Source organism: Tetrahymena thermophila, assembly GCF_000189635.1.
Source record: "Tetrahymena thermophila SB210 genomic scaffold scf_8254722, whole genome shotgun sequence".
Classification (NCBI taxonomy): Eukaryota; Ciliophora; class Oligohymenophorea; order Hymenostomatida; family Tetrahymenidae; genus Tetrahymena; species Tetrahymena thermophila.
Genome location: NW_002476487.1, coordinates 45,470 through 67,907, shown reverse-complemented (window position 1 = coordinate 67,907; position 22,438 = coordinate 45,470). Strand labels below are relative to the sequence as shown.

Genomic DNA, 22,438 nt, shown 5'->3' with positions numbered 1-22,438 from the left:
ATAAATATCAAAAAATACTATTTAATTTTAATATATAATACATTTTATTTAAAATAGTAATTTTCATTCAAATATATAATAAATCTTCATTCAAAAATATAATAATTTTTTTTCTTAAAAATATAAAAAATGATAAAAAATAAATAGTTTTTATCACAATACATTATATAATTTTGAAATCTTTAGAAAAAATAAATTTAGTAAAATTCTTTAAATATGTTATAAAACAATTACTCTCACAAATTAAAATTATTTAATTTTAATTTAATTTTTTATTAATTAAGTATATTATTTTTACTTAAAAAAAATAAACAAACCTCATAAAAAATTTATAATTATTAATTTATAAACTTATTATAAATCATAATATTATCTAATTAATATTTATAACTCATATTTCTATGTTTAGCTTAATGTCTTTGTCAAAGTAACTCTCAAAAGAAATTATTCCATCTAAATAATTTAATCTAATTAATTAAAATAATTTTATTAATTCATTAATTATCACATTTTTTCATTTTTTAAACAATATCTGAATATTAAATTTAAAATATTTTCCTTAATAATAATACTAATTAATCTTATCATTGTTGTTGATTTTAGCCTTTACATAGGCTAAATTAATTAAATTTTTTTAGTTTTGATTTTTAAAAGATAAATTTTATAATAGATGTTGCAGGGAAATAATTTTTAGTATGGCTAATCCTTATTTTAAATATTATGCAAATTTTTAAATAATGTTTTAAGTTTTAAATTTTAATGGGGCATATACTTCTTTAATTCATTTAAATATTTTAACAAATTTTTTATAAAATTTATCATTACATATATTGATATTCATTCCCAAATTTAATTTTAAATTCTTGGAAAACATTTGTTTTTATTATGCATAATAAAGAAAATAATCTTATTTTTTCATAATAAATTAAATAGAAAGTTAATTTTATCAAAATGCATTATTTTAACAAATTTTATAAAATATAAACTAAAATTAATCTGATAAACAAAACTAAATCAATTAAATTTAATTTCGAAATATTTAAAAAATATTATACATTTTTTAATTTCTATATTTTTAATTTTTATCAGTTGGTGGTAGTACTTTCAAATAAATATTTAATGTTTAATTATATTGCTTCTTAAATTATTTTTTTAAACAATAAATTGAGAAAAGGTGTAAAAAATTACTAGAAATCGAGGTTTAAAGTGTAGAGATTAGTACATTTAGCTATTTCGGAAGCAACTGCTTTCGCCCCATCTGAACCTATGTTGTTAGACCTAATTAAAATTAACAAAAATACTTAATTAATTAATTAAATAAATAAATATTGTTTAATTCTTTGATTTCTTTAATTATTTATTTAAACTATAAATTGAGAAAATGTGTAAAAAATTACCCAAGCCAAAGGGTTAAAGTGGAGAGATTAGTACATTTAGCTATTTCGGAAGCAACTGCTTTCGCCCCATCTGAACCTATACTATTCCACCTAATTAAAATTAACAAAAATACTTTATTAATTAATTAAATAAATATTATTTAATTCTTTGATTTCTTTAATTATTTATTTAAACTATAAATTGAGAAAAGGTGTAAAAAATTACTAGAAATCGAGGTTTAAAGTGTAGAGATTAGTACATTTAGCTATTTCGGAAGCAACTGCTTTCGCCCCATCTGAACCTATGTTGTTAGACCTAATTAAAATTAACAAAAATACTTAATTAATTAATTAAATAAATAAATATTGTTTAATTCTTTGATTTCTTTAATTATTTATTTAAACTATAAATTGAGAAAATGTGTAAAAAATTACCCAAGCCAAAGGGTTAAAGTGGAGAGATTAGTACATTTAGCTATTTCGGAAGCAACTGCTTTCGCCCCATCTGAACCTATGTTGTTGTTACTAATTAAAATTAACAAAAATACTTAATTAATTAAATAAATAAATATTGTTTAATTCTTTGATTTCTTTAATTATTTATTTAAACTATAAATTGAGAAAATGTGTAAAAAATTACTAGAGGTCGAGGCTTAAAGTGGAGAGATTAGTACATTTAGCTATTTCGGAAGCAACTGCTTTCGCCCCATCTGAACCTATGTTGTTGTTATAGCTAATTAAAATTAACAAAAATACTTAATTAATTAAATAAATAAATATTGTTTAATTCTTTGATTTCTTTAATTATTTATTTAAACTATAAATTGAGAAAATGTGTAAAAAATTACCCAAGGTCGAGGCTTAAAGTGGAGAGATTAGTACATTTAGCTATTTCGGAAGCAACTGCTTTCGCCCCATCTGAACCTATGTTGTTCTTACTAATTAAAATTAACAAAAATACTTAATTAATTAAATAAATAAATATTGTTTAATTCTTTGATTTCTTTAATTATTTATTTAAACTATAAATTGAGAAAATGTGTAAAAAATTACTAGAGCGAAAGGGTTAAAGTGGAGAGATTAGTACATTTAGCTATTTCGGAAGCAACTGCTTTCGCCCCATCTGAACCTATGTTGTTAGACCTAATTAAAATTAACAAAAATACTTAATTAATTAATTAAATAAATAAATATTGTTTAATTCTTTGATTTCTTTAATTATTTATTTAAACTATAAATTGAGAAAATGTGTAAAAAATTACTAGAGCCAAAGGCTTAAAGTAGAGAGATTAGTACATTTAGCTATTTCGGAAGCAACTGCTTTCACCCCATCTGTACTTAAATTTTTTTTGCTTTTTAAATATGAATTAATCTAAATATCATAAAACATAAAAATATTTAAGATTAAAAGATGATAAATATTTACGAATAATTTAAAGAAAGAACCCTTTAATAGATGGATGATATAATCTAATTAATAATTTGAAATAATTAATGGGCATGAATATATTAATTATAAATACTTAATTTGGCTTTGCATTAACTTTTGAATGGTATTGGTACCCTTTTTTAGAAAAACCATCTAGAATAAGGGATAAATTGGACCGTTTATGTTGTTTGAAAACAATAGTTTAAAGCAGTATATCATAAATTTTAGTATTCCTTTTAACAACTTCTTATTCATTATGTTGTTTTACTTCAAAAGGGATTGAAAAGTTGTTCAAATAATCTAGACTTTTGTTAACAAGTACTGGTTCTAAAGTTTCAAAATTGTCTATAAGTGCAAGACAAACTCCAACTTAGAAAATGTCACTCTTTATAAAAAATAAGTCTTAAAAATAATTTTAGATATTATGATCATACATTAAAACTGTATAAGAAATCTTTGACTAATTCTGGTGGGCAGTATCCAATAGTTCCGCACTTTAAAATAAAAATAAAAATAAATTTAAACTAATTTTTAATAGTATATTTACAGCTCCTTCAATAGGATAGTATTATTTAACATATTATTCATTAATATACAACCAATCATAAGGCATTTTTCTGGCTTAATCAAAGTCAGCTATTTTAAAAGAAAATTCAAAATAAAATTATTAAAATTAATAAAAAAATGTAAGTAAAGTACCTAATTTAATTGTTGGAATTTCAGGATCTTACTCTACATAGAGTAAATTTTCTAATTTGATATCTCTATGAACGATATCATGAATATGAAGATAATTAATGACATCCATGATTTAGATAGCTATTTTTATTTTTTGATTTTCATCTAGTTCTTTATTTTATTTCTTTAAATTATTGAGGAATTGTTTTAAGTTGCCTTAATAATGTTTATTTAAAAAATAAATGATTGTAAAGTAATTAAATATATTTTTTGAATTACCTGAACACTTCTCTATCTCATATACCACAAAATCTTCTTTATTATTCACATTTAAGTAAAAATAGTCATAAAATTTAATGACTAGAGGCATTTAACAGTCTTTCATGATACCAACTTCGCGGACTACTTCATGCTTTTTAGCTCTTTATATTTTAAGAGCTGAGTACCTATTTTAAGCTTTGTTGAATACCCCGAGAACTAATCCAGTTGCGCCAACTGAAATGAATTCGAAGTTAGGATCAAATTTAGTCAATTTTTGCAAATCATTAAGAATGATTTAATATTCATAAGTTTCGAAGGGCTTTCTTTCCAATTATTCATATTTTTTAATAAGCTTTTCTAAGTGTAAATCTTTCTAAAATAATAAATAAGATTAATTTAAAATTTTATAAGCATTTATTTACATGATAAATCTAAGATAGCTGTAAGATTTCACTCTCATTTTTCTTCTTCTTCTGAACTATGCTCATTTGAATTTGGTTAAACTACTCAGCTTTCTGCTTTAATTGAGACTTTAGTTTTTACGAAATGAATGAAATGAATCTTAAAAATATGAAACTAAATAATTTTACCTTATTTAATAATGTAAAAACATCTACATTTAAGTATTATTAGTTTTAAACAATGAATTAAATTAGAAGCTCAACTGCAGGTTTACGTTGGTCCACTTCGTATTTAAGGCATTGCATGACTATCTTATAGATTTGGGATTATTTATCTATGTTGAAGTTTTAGAAGATTTATCCATTTTTTGTTTCAAACTTTTGCTCAAGATTTGTTTTACTGATATCAAAAGTTGCTATGTTATCAAGTTCTAGCAAAACAATTCCGACAGAAAATAAATCAGACTAGTTTTAATTTAGTAAATATTAGTAAATACAATGAATTTAATAACAAAAAATTATGACAATAACTAAATCGGTTTCAAGCCAAAATAAATAAAGAAAATAATTTAATGTTACCAGTTTTTTATACACATTTTAGTAAACTTCTGGAGCAGTATAAGCTTAAGATCCTTTCTAAAATTTAAGTTAGAAATTTAATTAAACATTTCTTTAAAAATTTTATTACAAAAGTCGAAATTGAAAGTCTTGTTTCGTTATTCTTGAGAGCAGAGGCAAAAGCCAGATCACCTTTTTGATATAATTTAATATATAAATATTTTTTTTTAGATAAACAAAGTAAATTTCATTGATTTAAGAAAACCATAATAAAAAAGTAATTATTAAAAAAGAAAAATAAAGTTAAACAAAATTAACTATTTTATATAATTAATGGAAATTGTTAAATTTTTAATATTTAAAATAATCCATAAAACTTTTTATATAAATTAAAAAAATTTTTTTAGGTATTGGTCTTAAAATTCAAACTGATTCCCACCTCTAATTGGGAGATCACATTTCATAGTAAACAATGAATTTTCTTGATGATTTGGAATAAATTATATCTAATTCCCCACATATAACCCTGATTTAAGCATCATTGAGTTAATTTTTTCAATGATAAAACCAAACTGAATAAAAAGAAAGATAATATTGCAAGTGAAGATATTCTTTATATTCAAATTTAATAGATATTTTTAGTAAACAAATAAAACAATTTATCAGAAATTGTTATAATAGTTATTCTCAAAGAATAAGAGATACTTATTATTTTTTTTAAAAAAATTATGTATGATAGAAATAGTATTTAAGCATAGCTCTATCTTTTGTTATATGCTTAAATTTTTTGTAATTAAGTCTTAACTATGAATGATTGAAGATTAATTTGTTTCTGACATACAATATTAATCAAAATAGATTAAAAATCTTTTAATTTGAAAATATTCTTTATTTTCCTATTAATTTTGAGAATTATTTCAGTATTTATTTGTGAGGGAAAAGCAAAATAGCAAAAATGACTTAATTCACAAAATAAACTTATTTAATTTAAATTATTTAGCAAATAGATGCTAATTTTTTTAGTTTATCTTATGTAAAATTGACAGTTTTGTTATATTATCGTTTCTAAGGTTAAATAAATTGCACTTTCATGTAAATGCACAGTTTTCTTATTTTTTTAAAAAATTTATATTTGATAGAGTTGTATTTCTTTAAAAAATTTTATGAAATAAAACTTTTAGATAATTAAAGCTTTAAATTTTAAATTTAATCTGTATATTCAGATTAATTTTAATATTATGTGAGGATTTATTGATGTTATTTCTTTAATACTCTAAATTAAGCACTTTAAAATTAATAATTTAATATAATTTTCTTAGTATTTTAGTTCTTTTAAAGCTTTTTTTTAAGTGTATTTTTAAAAAATTTAGATAGTTCAAATAAAAAATGTAATTTTTAGCATTAATTGATATAAATTTCAATTTATAAGATGGTATTTTAGGTTTCAGATATGATGAGGAATAGTTTGGTTTATAATAATTGTTATTTTATGTCTTAAAGTCTTTTAAATTTTTTTGAAATATTAAAACTTGAAATTTATTTCAAAAAACTACAATAGCAGCAAGGTTTTTTTTAAATTGCTGCTATTTTCATCAATTATCATTTAAATTGATACCAAAATTATAAAATAAATGCTATTTTTGTGCTTTATTTAGAAATTTATTTATTTATTTTAAATTTTAAAAGAATAATTATCCTATTAAAAAGGAAAATTTTTATTAAGGGAGTTTAATGGAGTTTTAATTTAATTTTTGTTTAATATTTCAATGGATTGATGGATTATCATAAAAAATAATTAAGATTTACTTTGAATTCAACTTAATAAAATTGGTTAAATATCTCTAAAGTATAAAAATGGTTTATTTTAAATAATTAATATTACATAGCTTAAGAGTTGGATTGCCGTTTTGGTCAAAGTTAAGCAAAAAGTTTGATGGCTTTATATCTCTATGCACAACATCAAACCTGTGCAAAAAAGCTACTGAATCTAAGATTTAGATAGTCATTATTTCTTTCATTTATTAGCTTGGATAGCTATTTTTTTGCCTACATGTATCAATGAATGACGATAGAGTAGCTTTTATATTAAATTTTGATAATAATTAAATAAAATTATCTTGAGAACTATTTAAAAATGAGAGAAGTTCATTTATTTTTCTTATAATTGTTTATTTATTTTAAAGTTAATTTTTTTATCTAAAAATAACATTTTTTAATATAAGATATATCTATGTTTTTTGTGTTAAAGCTATTATTTCATTATATTTTTTAATAAATTATTTAAAAAAATAGTTAAATATATTATTTCATTTGTTAAAAAAATATTATTATAAAAAAGTGATTGCAATTTTATTTTTGTCATTCATATTTGAATAGATATGCGTTTGGCATTTTATTTGAAAAATGAATGGCAAATATTAAAAATATGAATGTATATTTTCTTATTTTATTTTGTATGTAAATTATTAATAATAATGATTGACCCTCATTCATAAATTGAATAAATGATCTCTTTATTATTTGTATTTTTTTATGATTAATCTTTTCAATTTTATCATTCAAAAATGAATGAAGAGCCTATTGATTTATTTACTTGTTAAATGACAAGGTAAATTGAATTGAGTTATTGATTTTTTGATATTAAATGCTTTCTTTATAATATTACTAGTTAACAGTGAATTACATTCATTATTAACATTAAAGTAAATCAAAATTTAGAAAAGTGTTAAAAATGAATGAATAATTAAAAGCAAAATAAGAAAAAGGAAAAAACGAATTCATTCATTTATTCATAACAAAATGAATGATTTTTACTATTTAATTAAACATTCATTCAGATTTGGATTTTGTCATTTAATTAACAAGCAAAAGAAAAATAATTAATAAATATGTCTTTTTAACATTTTTTTAACCTTCGCAATCATCTTAAAATGAGGATGAATTTAAAAGGAATATATAGCAATTTATTGAAGTTTATTACTTTGACAGAATTCCTATTCCATAACATAGAATACCCTCAATAAGCTTGATTAGTTGTTATTTTGGTCTACTGGAATTTAATCATCATCTTCATCAGAATCAGAATCGATGCTTTCAGTAAGGTAGAAACTGTTGAATACTTTGATTATATACTTACAACCGCTGAATACCTCCAGCATTTTGTACTCGTCTTGAATAACTTCCATCCCTTTTAAGTCGCTTTCATCACATTCTACAGCTTTAAGAGCCACTGTTTAGCCTGTATTTTTGTTGATAGCCTTTAGGACCAATGCAAAAGTTCCATTTCCTGCAAACTGCAAAATCTGATAGTGCTTTTACTATTTTTTCATTAACTTGAAAAACTTCTTGACATTTTGCTTCTTGATGATACAATTTTTGATTTGTTTCTCAACTTCTTATCTAACTTACTTAGAACTTGACATTTCTTCTTGTCTTTAACTTATTTTTGCTTGCTTAATTGCTTTGCTTTTACTTTACTTTAATTCACTTTGCTAAATTAGCTATTTTATTAATAAAAAATAATTCAAAAAACAAAGATTTTCCCCTTATATAAGATCTTCAATATTCTACCAAGTCAATTTCTAACATTCAGATCAATAAACATTCAAAATACATGACAAATTAAAATCCTTATGTAAAAAAGGAAGAAAGTGAATGATTATAGTTAAATTTAATAAACCTCAACTAAGAAACTAACAAGATATTTGATAAATAAAAAGAAACCTTTATATAAAATTTTTAGATACTTTACTTAATATAATCATCTCATTTTATTATAAATGATAATAAATTTAATGTATGTGTATATTATTTTTGCCTTATAAATTGCTTATATAAATATTCAAGCTTAATTAAGTGAAAATATCTTAATATAAGTATTATAAATATCCTAATTTATCATTATAATAAAAATCTAAAAAATATATTTAATTTTTTATAATTTATTTTAATTTTAATGTATATTTTTTATTATAGATTTAATTTAATTATTTATTATAAGTTTATCTAATGAATTTATATTTCTTTATTATCTCAATAAATGATATTTAGCTATTTACTTCTTTGAGATAGTTATGCCTTAGTTTATTTAGAAAAAATGGTTCTTCTTGAATGAAGGAGATCTTCTCCAGATATGCTGAAACTCCTTCTTGCTTCATTTGTTAAGTTAGCTTCTAATTCGCCTTAGAATAGTACTTCTTCATAAACTTAGGTAAGGTTTCTAATAAGATTGAAAGTAAAGTGATAATATGCATATTTGCATTACTAAGCTTCTAAATATAGGAAATAAAGATGGTTGACCATCTTACTAATTTTATGGAACTTCTTCAGGAGATAGTAGTAGCCTTTCTTCATTAATTATGTTGGCAGAAGATGAGGAATTTCTTGAGGAACCTTATTTTTGTTTTAGCTTTTATAAATTATATTGATTTAATCATTATATTGTAAATTAAGTGTAAGGCTCTTTATAAAGATAGAGTATCCATTAAAGCATAGAGCAGTATTTTTATATAGGTGATATAAATTATTTATTATCTCATATTTAATTTGATTCTGAGCAGCTGAGCAGGAAAATTAAAGAAATAATTTTTTGATAATAGCTATAAAATTATGAACATAAAAATTAATAAAATGAAGTATTTATTATTTTCTTCTTTCAAATTTTTAATTACTTTTGCAAAATTAAAATTAATTCTATTTATTTTATGAATTTCTTGATATTTTAATTTTCAAAAACAATCCAAGTTGACAATGTGAAAATTTTAAAAGATTTTTCACCACTGTCTATTAATTTTTATCAGTATAAAATTTATTAATATTAATAAATTTTCTAAATACTTAGTTTTGATACATGTTGGTAATAAATATTTCCATTCAAAAAGAAAAAATTAGAGGAGCTTTAATAATCAAACAAAGAAGTCGAATACTTTAGCATGATAAACTATTAGCTAGCCAATATGAACAGTATCAATTTAAGATAATTCAAATAGGCTATCATTTTTAAGGTCAATTACAACATTTAGAAAGGTTAACTCTGAAAACCAAAGTACAAAATTTTAGTTTTCATGAGCTTTGAAGCAAACATTCACTATTAAATCTTCTAAAACAAATCAAAAACTTACATTTTAAGGACTATAATTATGAATGTATAATAATTGAATCCAATTTTTTATTGTATAAGTTGCTAATAAATTAATTAGGTAGGTATTATTCTTTTAACACAGATAAATATTTACTCAACTTGCTATTGCAAAAGAAATATTTTCTTCATTATTTTTTTGTAATTTTATTAACTAATTATTGATTTTTCTTAGCTAATCATTTTTGTATTTTAATCTTGAAAACTAAATTAAAAATAAAATTTTCACATTAACCTGTTTATTTATTCATTATGAACTTTTTAATCTTTTAGTGCTAGTTAAAAATTATAATTTAAAAAATACGAATGACTAAATTAACAGATTTCTCTGAGTTTTCAGCTACCTATTTTATTATTTCTCTATTTGTAAAAATTAATTGAATTAATTAGTAGTAAATGTTTATTTCTGGAATCATTATATTTTGGCTCTACATTTAATCACTAAATAATATTTTCCAATTTTCTCCAACTAAAATAAAAAATAGGATTTAAAGAAAAAAAGGAGAAAGATTCAAATATAAAAATTTTTAATCCAAATTATAAAGGTATTGATTTTATTTTGTATAATAGCTTGCTTTTAGAGTATTTTGATCTTTGCTTCTGAATAAATTGTAAGAAGGAAAACAATTAAATGAATTATCTTTAATAATCCTTAAAAGAATATATTTGAAAACTTAAAATATCTTTCAATTTTTATTCTTAATTTTTAAAAAATTATTGACTGTAATTATTCTTTTTTAATGTAAAATAATATAGACATTTAGTTCAAAGAGAAGAGGTGAAGCTTTTAACTATATTATACATGTTATGATTAAAACACTCACATTTAAAAACTATTTTGATAGATATTTGTTTTATTATTTGAGTTTCAAAAGGAAAATAAATCAACAATAATTGGTGTGTATCTCTCGGATTTAATAGAATTTTATTAAGTAGTTAAATATTCTTTAATTTAAATAATGAAATTTTTAAGAGTAAAAATAATTCTTATTTTAAAAATAAATAAAAATAGAATTAAAGAAATTTTTAATATTTTTTAATAAAATATAAATAAATGATATTAAATTTATTTACAAGCTATTATTCATTTATGATTGAATTGAGTGTAATTAAAAAGTGTTTAAAGAGATGTTAAGATTCATCATGAAAGAAAATATACATCTTTTATTTTCATTTTTGTTCATATTAAAATATAATGATGAAAGTCATTTATGGCTTAACTTTTAATTAAATGAAGATTTATTACTAATCACATGAATTATCATTATTAATTAGTTCTAATTATTCATTAAAATTTTATCACTTAAACAAAGAAAATATAAAAAAGACAATTAAGATGTTATTAAAAATAAAATATTTATTTTAATTAAATAAGTTTAATTATTTTCAGATACAAACAAATAAATCATAAATAATTTAAAAACACATATTTTATTAATAAGCAAAGCATTTTTTTTATTTCTTCTAATAATTATCAATATTTTATAAACAATAATATTAAATTTAATTTGATTTATGAATTTTGTTAACAAAAAAAAGAATTTAATAATTTCTAAATTTACTCTCATAAAATTTAAATTATTTTATTTTTACTTGAAAAAAAAAAACCTCATAAAAAATTCATAATTATAAATTTATAAACTTATTATAAATCATAATATTATCTAATTAATATTTTTAACTCATTCATATTTTTATGTCTAGGTTAATTTCTTTGTTAAAGTAATTCTCTAAAGAAATGTTTCTATCTAAATTATTTAATCTAATTTATAAAAATAATAAAATTAATTAATTATCAAATTTTTATTTTTTTAAATCTCAAGTCTAAATTAAATGATCTTCCTTTAAAATATTAATAATTAATCTTATAATTTTTTTTGATTTTAGCCTTTACACAGGCTAAATTAATTAAACTTTCTAAGTTTTGATTATATCAATTTTATAATTAATATTGCAAGGAAATCATTTTTAATATGGTTAATCCTTATTTTAAGTTTTAAATTTTAATAAAGCATACACTTCTTTAATTGAAATAATTTATAAAATGTGGTATAAAATTTATCATTACATTGATATTCATTCTGAAATTTAATAATCAATAAACAAAATAATTTTATTTGATAAAAATAAATTGAATAGAAATTTTAATCAAATTACATTATTTTAATAAATTTTATAAAAAAAGAAACTTAAATTTATCTTATTTAAATAAAAAAATTATTAAAATTTAATTACTTGGTGGAAATTACTTTAAAAAAAATATGTAATGCTTATTTCTATTCTATCTTAAATTATTTATTTAAACTATAAATTGAGAAAAATTGTAAAAAATTACTTGAGGTTGAGGGTTAAAGTGGAGAGATTAGTACATTTAGCTATTTCGGAAGCAACTGCTTTCGCCCCATCTGAACCTATCTTGTTAGAGCTAATTAAAATTAACAAAAATACTTAATTAATTAAATAAATAAATATTGTTTAATTCTTTGATTTCTTTAATTATTTATTTAAACTATAAATTGAGAAAATGTGTAAAAAATTACTAGAGCCAAAGGGTTAAAGTGGAGAGATTAGTACATTTAGCTATTTCGGAAGCAACTGCTTTGGCCCCATCTGAACCTATGTTGTTGTCACTAATTAAAATTAACAAAAATACTTAATTAATTAAATAAATAAATATTGTTTAATTCTTTGATTTCTTTAATTATTTATTTAAACTATAAATTGAGAAAATGTGTAAAAAATTACTTGAGCGAAAGGGTTAAAGTGGAGAGATTAGTACATTTAGCTATTTCGGAAGCAAATGCTTTCGCCCCATCTGAACCTATGTTGTTATACCTAATTAAAATTAACAAAAATACTTAATTAATTAAATAAATAAATATTGTTTAATTCTTTGATTTCTTTAATTATTTATTTAAACTATAAATTGAGAAAATGTGTAAAAAATTACCCAAGCGAAAGGGTTAAAGTGGAGAGATTAGTACATTTAGCTATTTCGGAAGCAACTGCTTTCGCCCCATCTGAACCTATACTATTCCACCTAATTAAAATTAACAAAAATACTTAATTAATTAAATAAATAAATATTGTTTAATTCTTTGATTTCTTTAATTATTTATTTAAACTATAAATTGAGAAAATGTGTAAAAAATTACCTGAGGTAGAGGCTTAAAGTGGAGAGATTAGTACATTTAGCTATTTTGGAAGCAACTGCTTTGGCCCCATCTGAACCTATGTTGTTATCACTAATTAAAATTAACAAAAATACTTAATTAATTAAATAAATAAATATTGTTTAATTCTTTGATTTCTTTAATTATTTATTTAAATTATAAATTGAGAAAATGTGTAAAAAATTACTAGAAATCGAGGCTTAAAGTGGAGAGATTAGTACATTTAGCTATTTCGGAAGCAACTGCTTTCGCCCCATCTGAACCTATGTTGTTAGAGCTAATTAAAATTAATAAAAATACTTAATTAATTAAATAAATAAATATTTTTTAATTCTTTGATTTCTTTAATTACTGTAAATCCTCCTTAATTAACACCAATTTTAATTAACACCAGTTTTAAAAATTGAAAAAGTTTGACACCAATATTCGGAGAAAAAATTTTTTTTTTGAGCTGGTGTTAATTAAGGAGGATTTACAGTATTTATTTAAACTATAAATTGAGAAAATGTGTAAAAAATTACTAGAGCGAAAGGGTTAAAGTGGAGAGATTAGTACATTTAGCTATTTCGGAAGCAACTGCTTTCGCCCCATCTGAACCTATGTTGATAGACCTAATTAAAATTAACAAAAATACTTAATTAATTAAATAAATAAATATTGTTTAATTCTTTGATTTCTTTAATTATTTATTTAAACTATAAATTGAGAAAATGTGTAAAAAATTACCTGAGGTAGAGGCTTAAAGTGGAGAGATTAGTACATTTAGCTATTTTGGAAGCAACTGCTTTGGCCCCATCTGAACCTATGTTGTTAGAGCTAATTAAAATTAACAAAAATACTTAATTAATTAAATAAATAAATATTGTTTAATTCTTTGATTTCTTTAATTATTTATTTAAACTATAAATTGAGAAAATGTGTAAAAAATTACTTGAGCGAAAGGGTTAAAGTGGAGAGATTAGTACATTTAGCTATTTCGGAAGCAACTGCTTTCGCCCCATCTGAACCTATGTTGTTAGAGCTAATTAAAATTAACAAAAATACTTAATTAATTAAATAAATAAATATTGTTTAATTCTTTGATTTCTTTAATTATTTATTTAAACTATAAATTGAGAAAATGTGTAAAAAATTACTAGAAATCGAGGCTTAAAGTGGAGAGATTAGTACATTTAGCTATTTCGGAAGCAACTGCTTTCGCCCCATCTGAACCTATGTTGTTGTCACTAATTAAAATTAACAAAAATACTTAATTAATTAAATAAATAAATATTGTTTAATTCTTTGATTTCTTTAATTATTTATTTAAACTATAAATTGAGAAAATGTGTAAAAAATTACTCAAGCCAAAGGCTTAAAGTGGAGAAATTAGTACATTTAGCTATTTCGGAAGCAACTGCTTTCACCCCATCTAAACCTTTGTTATTTAACCTAATAAAAATGGATAATTATACTAAATATAATAAAATTAAAATTTAAATAGGTTGTTTAACAGGAGTCTTGAAAATATTTTATTTAAAAAATATTATTATTATGAGATAATTAATTTTAAAAATTTGGAATATTGCTGAATATTTTTCATAAATAAAACTCTTATTCAAATCTCTGTTTTAAATTTATAATATTTGTATTTAATTAGAAAAATACTTATACCACAATGAAAGAACCTTCGAATAGATGGAAAATGGTTAAATCTATATAATATTTAAAATATTAGATATTTTATCAAAAATTAGAAATGGGATGTAAATACTTGCTCTATAACTTTTGAATAGTATTGATTTCCTTTTTTTAAGAAACCATCTAAAATAAGCGATAAATTTGTTCTTTTATCTTATCTAAAAACAACAGTTTAAAGTAAAATATCATAAATTTTAGTATTTCTTTTAACTACTTCTTATTAATCACCATATTTTGCTTCAAAGGGGATTTAAAAACCGTTATAATAATCAAGGCTTTTATTTAAAAGTACAGGTTCTAAAGTTTCAAAATTATCTATTAGTGCTAAGCAAACTCCAACTGAGAAAATATCACTCTATTTTAAAAATTCAATTATGAATATGTATGTAAATATTTATCATACCTTTAAACTGTATAAGAAAGTTTTAACTAATTCTGGTGGGCAGTATCCAATTGTTCCACACTATAAAATAAATAAATAAATTAAAATTTTAACTAGCCTTAAGTACTATATTTTACAGCTCCTTCAATAGTAAAATATTCACTAACAATTTCTCCAAAATCCAAATTATCATTTTTGGGGATTTTTCTCGCTTGATCGAAGTCAGCTATTTTAAAAATATAACGAAAATAAAGTTTTAAAAATTGATAAACAGAGAAAGAAAAGTAAAATACCTAATTTAATTGTTGGTATTTCAGGATCTTGATCAATATAGAGTAAGTTTTCTAATTTAATATCTCTATGAACAATTTCATGAATATGAAGATAATTAATGGCATCCATGATTTAGATAGCTATTTTTATCTTTTGGTCTTCATCTAACTCTTTATTTTACTTCTTTAAGTTATTGAGAAATTGTTTTAAGTTGCCTTTATATATTTTTAAATTAACAATTAAAAAACTTTTAAATAATTAAATAAATTATTTTAAGTTACCAGAACATTTTTCTAACTCATAAACAACAAAGTCTTCTTATGTGTTTACATTTAAGTAAAAATAGTCATATAATTTTACTACTAGAGGCATTTAACAAACTCTCATTATTCCAACTTCGCGAACAACTTCATATTTCTTAGCTCTTTAAATCTTTAGGGCTGAGTGTCTGTTTTAAGATTTATTGAAAACGCCAAGAACAAGTCCAGCCGCACCTACTGAAATGAATTCAAAATTTGGATCAAATTTATTCATATTTTGTAAATTGTTGAGGATTATGTAATATTCTTATTCTTTAAAAGGCTAAGTTTCCAATTATTAGAATTTGCTCATAAGCTTTTCCAAGTGTAAATCCTTCTATATTTTTTTATAAAAAGATGTCTGTAAAATAGTAATAAACATAATTTTACATTTTTAATCTAAGACAATTCTAAGATTTGATCTTCTTTTTTCTTCTTATCCTATACTATGCTCATTTAAATTTGGCTAAATTATTGAGCTTTCTGCTTTAATTGGGACTTAAAAATATATGAATTGATTTATTTAAAATTTTACAAAAAATAAGCAATTTTACTTTATTTACTAATGTAAAAATTTCTACATTTAAGTACTATTAGTTCTAAACGATAAACTAAATCAGAAGCTCAACTGCAGGTTTACGCTGATTTACATCATAATTGAGGCATTGCACAGCTATTTTATAGATATGAGATTATCTATCTAAATTGAAATTTGTGAAGATGCTTCCGTTTTATGTTTCAAACTTTTCTTAAAGTTTTGTCTTATTGATATCAAATGTTGCAATATTATCAAGCTCTAGCAATACAATTCCAACAGAGAAAAGATCAGACTTATTTTATTTTAATGAAAATGAATAGATTCAAATTATTTTTTAACAAAAATATTTTTATTCAATAAAGTTCAAAATAAAAAAGTTTATAAAAATAATGAAAATAGTTTAAGAAATAATGTTACCAGTTTTTTGTATACTTTCTCATATACTTCTGGAGCAGTGTATGCCTAAGATCCTTTCTATAATTTAAATTATAAATTAAATTAAGTATATTTATTTTAAAATTAAGTTACAAAAGTTGAAATAGAAAGTATGGTTTCGTTATTCTGAAGAGCTGATGCAAAAGCCAAATCACCTAATTATAAAATTAATCAAATAAATATATTTTTTAACATAAATTAAGTTATTGATGGAATTGTTTGAAATTAAATCTTAATGAAGAAAGAAAGCAAACAACTGTCATCTTAATTTAATAATAGTATTTTGTTTGTTTTGATAATTATTCTTAGTTTCATTAAATAGTAAAAATATAATTTCAAAGACACTCTTGCAAAAAAAAAAATAGTTTAATTAATACTTGAAATAATAAATATTTAAAAGTTTTTAAAATTTTTTTTTATTTAGCTACAAGTAATTATGAGAAACTATGAGCTAATTGCTTTTGGGTAAATATATATTTAAAGATAATTAAATGAAAATATATCTATCAATCGATATTCTTATTATTTCACTAAAAGTATTAATGTTAAATTAGGTTTAACTTATTTAATGTATTAAAGAGGTATTTAAGAAACCATATATCCACATTAATTAAGGGATAAAAAATGAATTTTTTTATAAAATAATAAATTATAATTAAAATAAAAAATTTTTATGTTTATTTCATTTGGATATGGTAAATAAATTAAAATTTAGCTATCAAATCAAGTAGCTTTTTAGTGATTGTAACAATTCAAACGTATAATTTTTTGTTTTTTTAAGATTTTATTTATGATAAAGTTTATTTCTTGAAAAAATGTTATGAAACAAAACTTTTAGATAATTAAAGCTATAAATGTTTAATTTAATCTGTATATTGAGATTAATTTTGATAAAATGTGAGTAGTTCTTATTGTTATTTCTTGAATACTCTAAATATACACAATTAAAGTAATTTAATCTAACTTTCTTTGTATTTTAGATATTTTAAAGCTTATTTTTAAATGTATTTATTGAAAATTTAGTTTGTTCAAATAAAAAATTTTATTTTTAACAATAATTGAGATCAATTTCATTTTATTATGAAGGTATTTTAAAAAAATATCTAATGAATATTGTATCAGATATAAATAAGATTAGCTTTTAAAAATAGTGAGTTAATTTCTTGAATTTCTTTTAAATTTTTTTAAAATATAAAAAATTGATATTATTTTCAAAAAACTCCTTTATTTGCTTTATTAGGAAGTTTTTTTTTTAATTGCTGTCAATTTCATGAAATATAATTTAACTCAATGTCAATATTTTAAAAATAATGTTCTTGTTGAGCTTTATTTTGATAGTTATTTATTATTTATTTATTCATTTTAAATTTTATAAGAATAAATTATATTTTAAAAAGAAAAATTTTAATAAGTGAGTATTATTGGAGTTTTAATTGAATTTTTCTTGGATATTTCTAATGAATGATGAATTATCTTAAAAATTGTTAAGATTTACTTAAATTCAACTTCATAAAATTTATTTAATATCTCTAAAGTCTAAAAAGTATTTATTTTAAATAAATCAAATAATAGAAATTACATAGCTTAAGAGTTGGATTGCCGTTTTGATCAAAGTTAAGCAAAAAGTTTGATGGCTTTATATCTCTATGCACAACATCAAATCTGTGCAAAAAGGCCACAGAATCTAAGATTTAGATTGTCATTATTTCTTTCATTTATTAGCTTGGATAGCTATTTTTTTTCCTACAAGTATCAATGAATGACTCTAGGGTAGCTTTTATATTAAGTTTTGATAAAAATTAAATAAAATATTATTGAAAACTATTTAAAAATTAAAGAAGTAAATTTATTTTTGTTATCATTGTTTATTTATTTTAGCATTAGTTTGATTTAGCTAAAAATAACATATTTTTAATGGAAGATAAATATTATTTGTGTTAAAGCTATTATTTAATTATATTTTTAAATAAATTATTTTAAAAAATAGTTAAATATATTATTAAATTTATTAAAAATAATATAATAAAAAGTGATTGCAATTTTATTTTTATCATTCAATTTGAATAGAAATGTGTTTTGCATTATATTTGAAAAAATAAAGGCAAATATTAAAAATATGAATAAATATTTTCTTATTTTATTTTGCAAGTAAATTATTAATAATAATGATTGATACTCATTAATAAATTGAATAAAGGATATCTTTATTATTTGTTTATTTTGAATATTAAATGTATGCAATTTTATTTATTTAAAAATGAATACAAAATTATTTGATTAATTTCTTTGTTAAATAACAAGGTAAAGTGTGTTGAATTATTGATTTTTTGATATTAAATGCTTTCTTTATCTCATCTTACTAGTTAAATGTGAATTGCATTCATTATTAACATTAAAGTAAATAAAAATTTAGAAAAGTGTTAAAAATGAATGAATAATTTAAAGCGAAATAAGAAAAAGGAAAAAAACGAATTAATTCATTGATTCATACTAAAATCAATGAAATTTACTATTTAATTAAAAAATTCATTCATTTTGATTTTGTCATTTAATTAACAAGCAAAAATAATAAAAACTAATAAAAATGTCTTTTTAGAATTTTTTAACTTCCGCAATCATCTTAAAATGAGTATGAATTTAAAAGGAATATATAGCAATTTATTGAAGTATATTACTTTGACAAAATTCCTATTCCATAACATAGAATATCCTCAATAAGCTTGATTAGTTGTTACTTTAATCTACTGGAATTTAATTATCATCTTCATCTTCATCAGAATCGATGCTTTCAGTAAGGTAGAAACTGTTGAATACTTTGATAATGTACTTACAACCACTGAATATCTACAGCATTTTGTACTCTTCTTGAATAACTTCCATTCCTTTTAAGTCGCTTTCATCACATTCAACAACTTTAAGAGCCACTGTTTAGCCTGTATTTTTGTTGATAGCCTTTAAAACTAATGCAAATGATCCATTTCCTGCAAACTCTAAAATCTGGTAATGCTTTTACTATTTTTTCATTAACTTGAAGAACTTCTTGACATTTTGCTTCTTGATGGTACAATTTTTGATTTGTTTCTCAACTTCTTATCTTACTTACTTAGAACTTGACATTTCTTCTTGCCTTTAACCTATTTTTGCTTGCTTAATTGCTTTGCTTTCCTTTACTTTAATTCACTTTGCTAAATTAGCTTTTTTCTTAATAAAAAATAATACAAAAAACAAAGATTTTCCCCTTATATAAAATCTTCAATATTCTACCAAGTCAATTTCTAGCATTCACATTTATTAACATTCAAAATGCATGGGAAGTTAAAATCCTTCTTTTTATTTGATTTCACTCATAATACAGAAAGTGAATGTTTAATGTTTAATCTAATTAACTTCAACCAAGAAGATATTTAATATATATGAAATAACCTTAATATAAAATTTTAAGTACTTTATTTAATATATTCATCTGATTTTATTATAAAAGATAATGCAATTAATGTATTTGTATATTGTTTTTATGTTCAAATTGTTTATATAAATATTCAAGAAATCTTTATTTATCACTTTAATAAAAAGTTGCTTATAAAATAGATTTAAATTTTTATAATTAAATTCTATCAGCAATTACTGCAAAATATTTAAGTAATGCTTGTGAAGTTAAAGAATAATTTGTCTTTTTAGTTATTCAATTTACTTAAAAATTTCATAATTTATTCTTAATTAATATTTATTTCTACTGATGATGATACAGCTATTTTTTCAGAATAAAACGGATTGATTGTAAAACTTAAAAACATAATTCCCTGTCTGTAGTAAATATACCGCTGAGCTCAATGTGTAAATTTGGGTTTATATGATTGTTTAAACCTTTTTGGTTTAATGAAAAATGCTAATTAGCTTGTTTTTGTTTAAAATACATCAATTTTTTAATAATTCAAAAAGATCTAATCATATATTAGAGAAACTAATGAATAAGAGAAATCGGAGTTCGAAAATTATCTTTAAATAAATTATTTAATATAAGCCAAAATAACTTTTATAGCCACTCCATTTACGATTTATGAAGGATTTCTTATTTTTCTTCAATTTAAAAATATTTGATTAATATGTAGCTATAGTTAAGTCTTTGAATTTTATAGACTCAGAAATAAGCAAATAACTTTTAATTCTACTAATCAAGATAGATTTTTTTTATTTTTAGTTACATATGCTGATATTTTTGAAAGCATTAAACTTTTTGATAAGAAATATGTCTAGTAAACTTCTTAATCTATCTAAGTAATAAGTAAGCTATGATCAATATATTTTAGGTTTAAAATTCTTAAAAGAATAATTAGGCCATAAATAAAGAAGTTTTATTTCAAATTTGAATTAATTTGAAATATAAGAAAGGTAATAAAATAGCTGATAAGAAATATCATACCTAAATAATAAATTAAATCCTGTTATACTTGAATTCAATAAAATAATAAATACTATTTTAAACTGCTTAAGTGATAGATTCAATTTAATTGGTTAAATTCGGTGTTTTAAAGCATTTGATATTGAAAAAATAAAACCATTACCAAAAATTAAATTGAATCACATATTAAAGAAAAAATAGAAAAAAATTTTTAATCTTTATTAAAAGTTAAAATGATGCAAGATGAAATTATATAATTCAAATAGTTTAAAAAGACTCTTTAAGAATATCAATTTGCAAAAAGCTTTATATTAATGAGAATAAAGAATTTGAAGTAATACTATTATTATTAAGCAAAATCTAGATTTCACAATATTATTATTTTTTTAATTTATGAAGTTATAATAGGGTTTGAAATTGATTCTAATACAGAAAGTTTTAAGAAAAAGTTGTAAGATATGAAGTACCTATATGCAATAAATAATTAAAGTATACACTCTTTATTCTATATATGATATTAATTTAAAAATTATCCACCTTCTTCATTTTTGACTTTTAACATTCTTCTCTATAAAAAAATAAAAATATTGTTTCGCGATTAGCTATTAAAATAAATATATAAGTTAAGCATGGTAATAAATATTTGAAATAAAAATAAAATATTCATATAATTGTTTATTTATAAAAATTTTGAAGAAATTTAAAATTATAAAATTTATTTAAGTAACTTTATAATAGTAACTAATAAATAATAAAAAAAATAGTGATTTAGAAGTTCAAGAAGAAGAAACTACATACAGATGATGATGAAAAAATACGATCGATGTTGATATAAAATAAATGAATAAATTGTTAATAAAAATTAAACTATCATTTAATATTTTGATTATTTATATAATTATTTTCAGTTATTAGATAGCTTATTTATTATTTTTTTATTTTAAATTGAGTTTATTTTTTTATTATAATTTTAAGTTCAGGATTTTGTAATATGAATGAGAGCTATTATTCTAAAAAAATTATTTTTTTAACTTACTTTAGACAATTATTTTAATAATTAAATTTAAAAATCTTTGATAAAATACTAATAAAATTCATTTTTGAATCCTATTTTGGAGTAAGTTAAAAAAGAGAATGGATACCTAAATATCAATTTTTAAATCTTTAGGTTATTCAATAATTTGTAAAGATTTTTTAAATTCCTCATAAACCATATTAAAATTCCCATCATTTTAATAGTATTTAGAGATATTATAATTTATTTCCTGGTAATATTCTTTATTTATTTATTTCATTTTTTATTTATAATTATTAATCAAAAAAAATATATTTTAATAATTTTTAATTAATGTTTGCAGACAGAGTACACCAAGATATAAAAAAAATTTGAATTTAGAATAATTTTGCCTGGCATCTACA

The 22,438-nt window shown here is 20.6% G+C and overlaps 2 protein-coding genes across 2 annotated transcripts; both read right to left on the bottom strand. All coding sequences in view use genetic code 6, as the record gives it.

Moving 5' to 3' along the window:
- Positions 1-1,085: 1,085 nt before the first annotated feature.
- TTHERM_01155710 (kinase domain protein) lies at positions 1,086-8,125 on the bottom strand (the record flags this gene model as incomplete). Its single annotated transcript, XM_001011779.2, has 20 exons — positions 1,086-1,278; positions 1,398-1,487; positions 1,603-1,692; positions 1,812-1,901; positions 2,017-2,109; positions 2,225-2,314; positions 2,430-2,519; positions 2,639-2,728; positions 2,803-2,846; positions 2,900-3,190; positions 3,240-3,299; positions 3,353-3,441; positions 3,505-3,699; positions 3,763-4,117; positions 4,167-4,274; positions 4,335-4,610; positions 4,725-4,781; positions 4,834-4,895; positions 6,586-6,780; positions 7,684-8,125. 20 exons carry the CDS (start codon positions 8,123-8,125, stop codon positions 1,086-1,088), a joined length of 3,000 nt encoding a protein of 999 aa, XP_001011779.2.
- A 3,401-nt stretch (positions 8,126-11,526) lies between these two features.
- Positions 11,527-19,737, bottom strand: TTHERM_01155690 (kinase domain protein; the record flags this gene model as incomplete). Its single annotated transcript, XM_001011777.2, has 24 exons — positions 11,527-11,602; positions 12,176-12,265; positions 12,381-12,470; positions 12,586-12,675; positions 12,791-12,880; positions 12,996-13,085; positions 13,201-13,290; positions 13,535-13,624; positions 13,740-13,829; positions 13,945-14,034; positions 14,150-14,239; positions 14,355-14,444; positions 14,661-14,707; positions 14,767-15,048; positions 15,097-15,156; positions 15,213-15,301; positions 15,369-15,563; positions 15,630-15,984; positions 16,038-16,145; positions 16,202-16,477; positions 16,603-16,659; positions 16,714-16,775; positions 18,200-18,394; positions 19,296-19,737. The coding sequence occupies 24 exons, from the start codon at positions 19,735-19,737 to the stop codon at positions 11,527-11,529; spliced, it is 3,234 nt and encodes a 1,077-aa protein (XP_001011777.2).
- Positions 19,738-22,438: the final 2,701 nt, after the last annotated feature.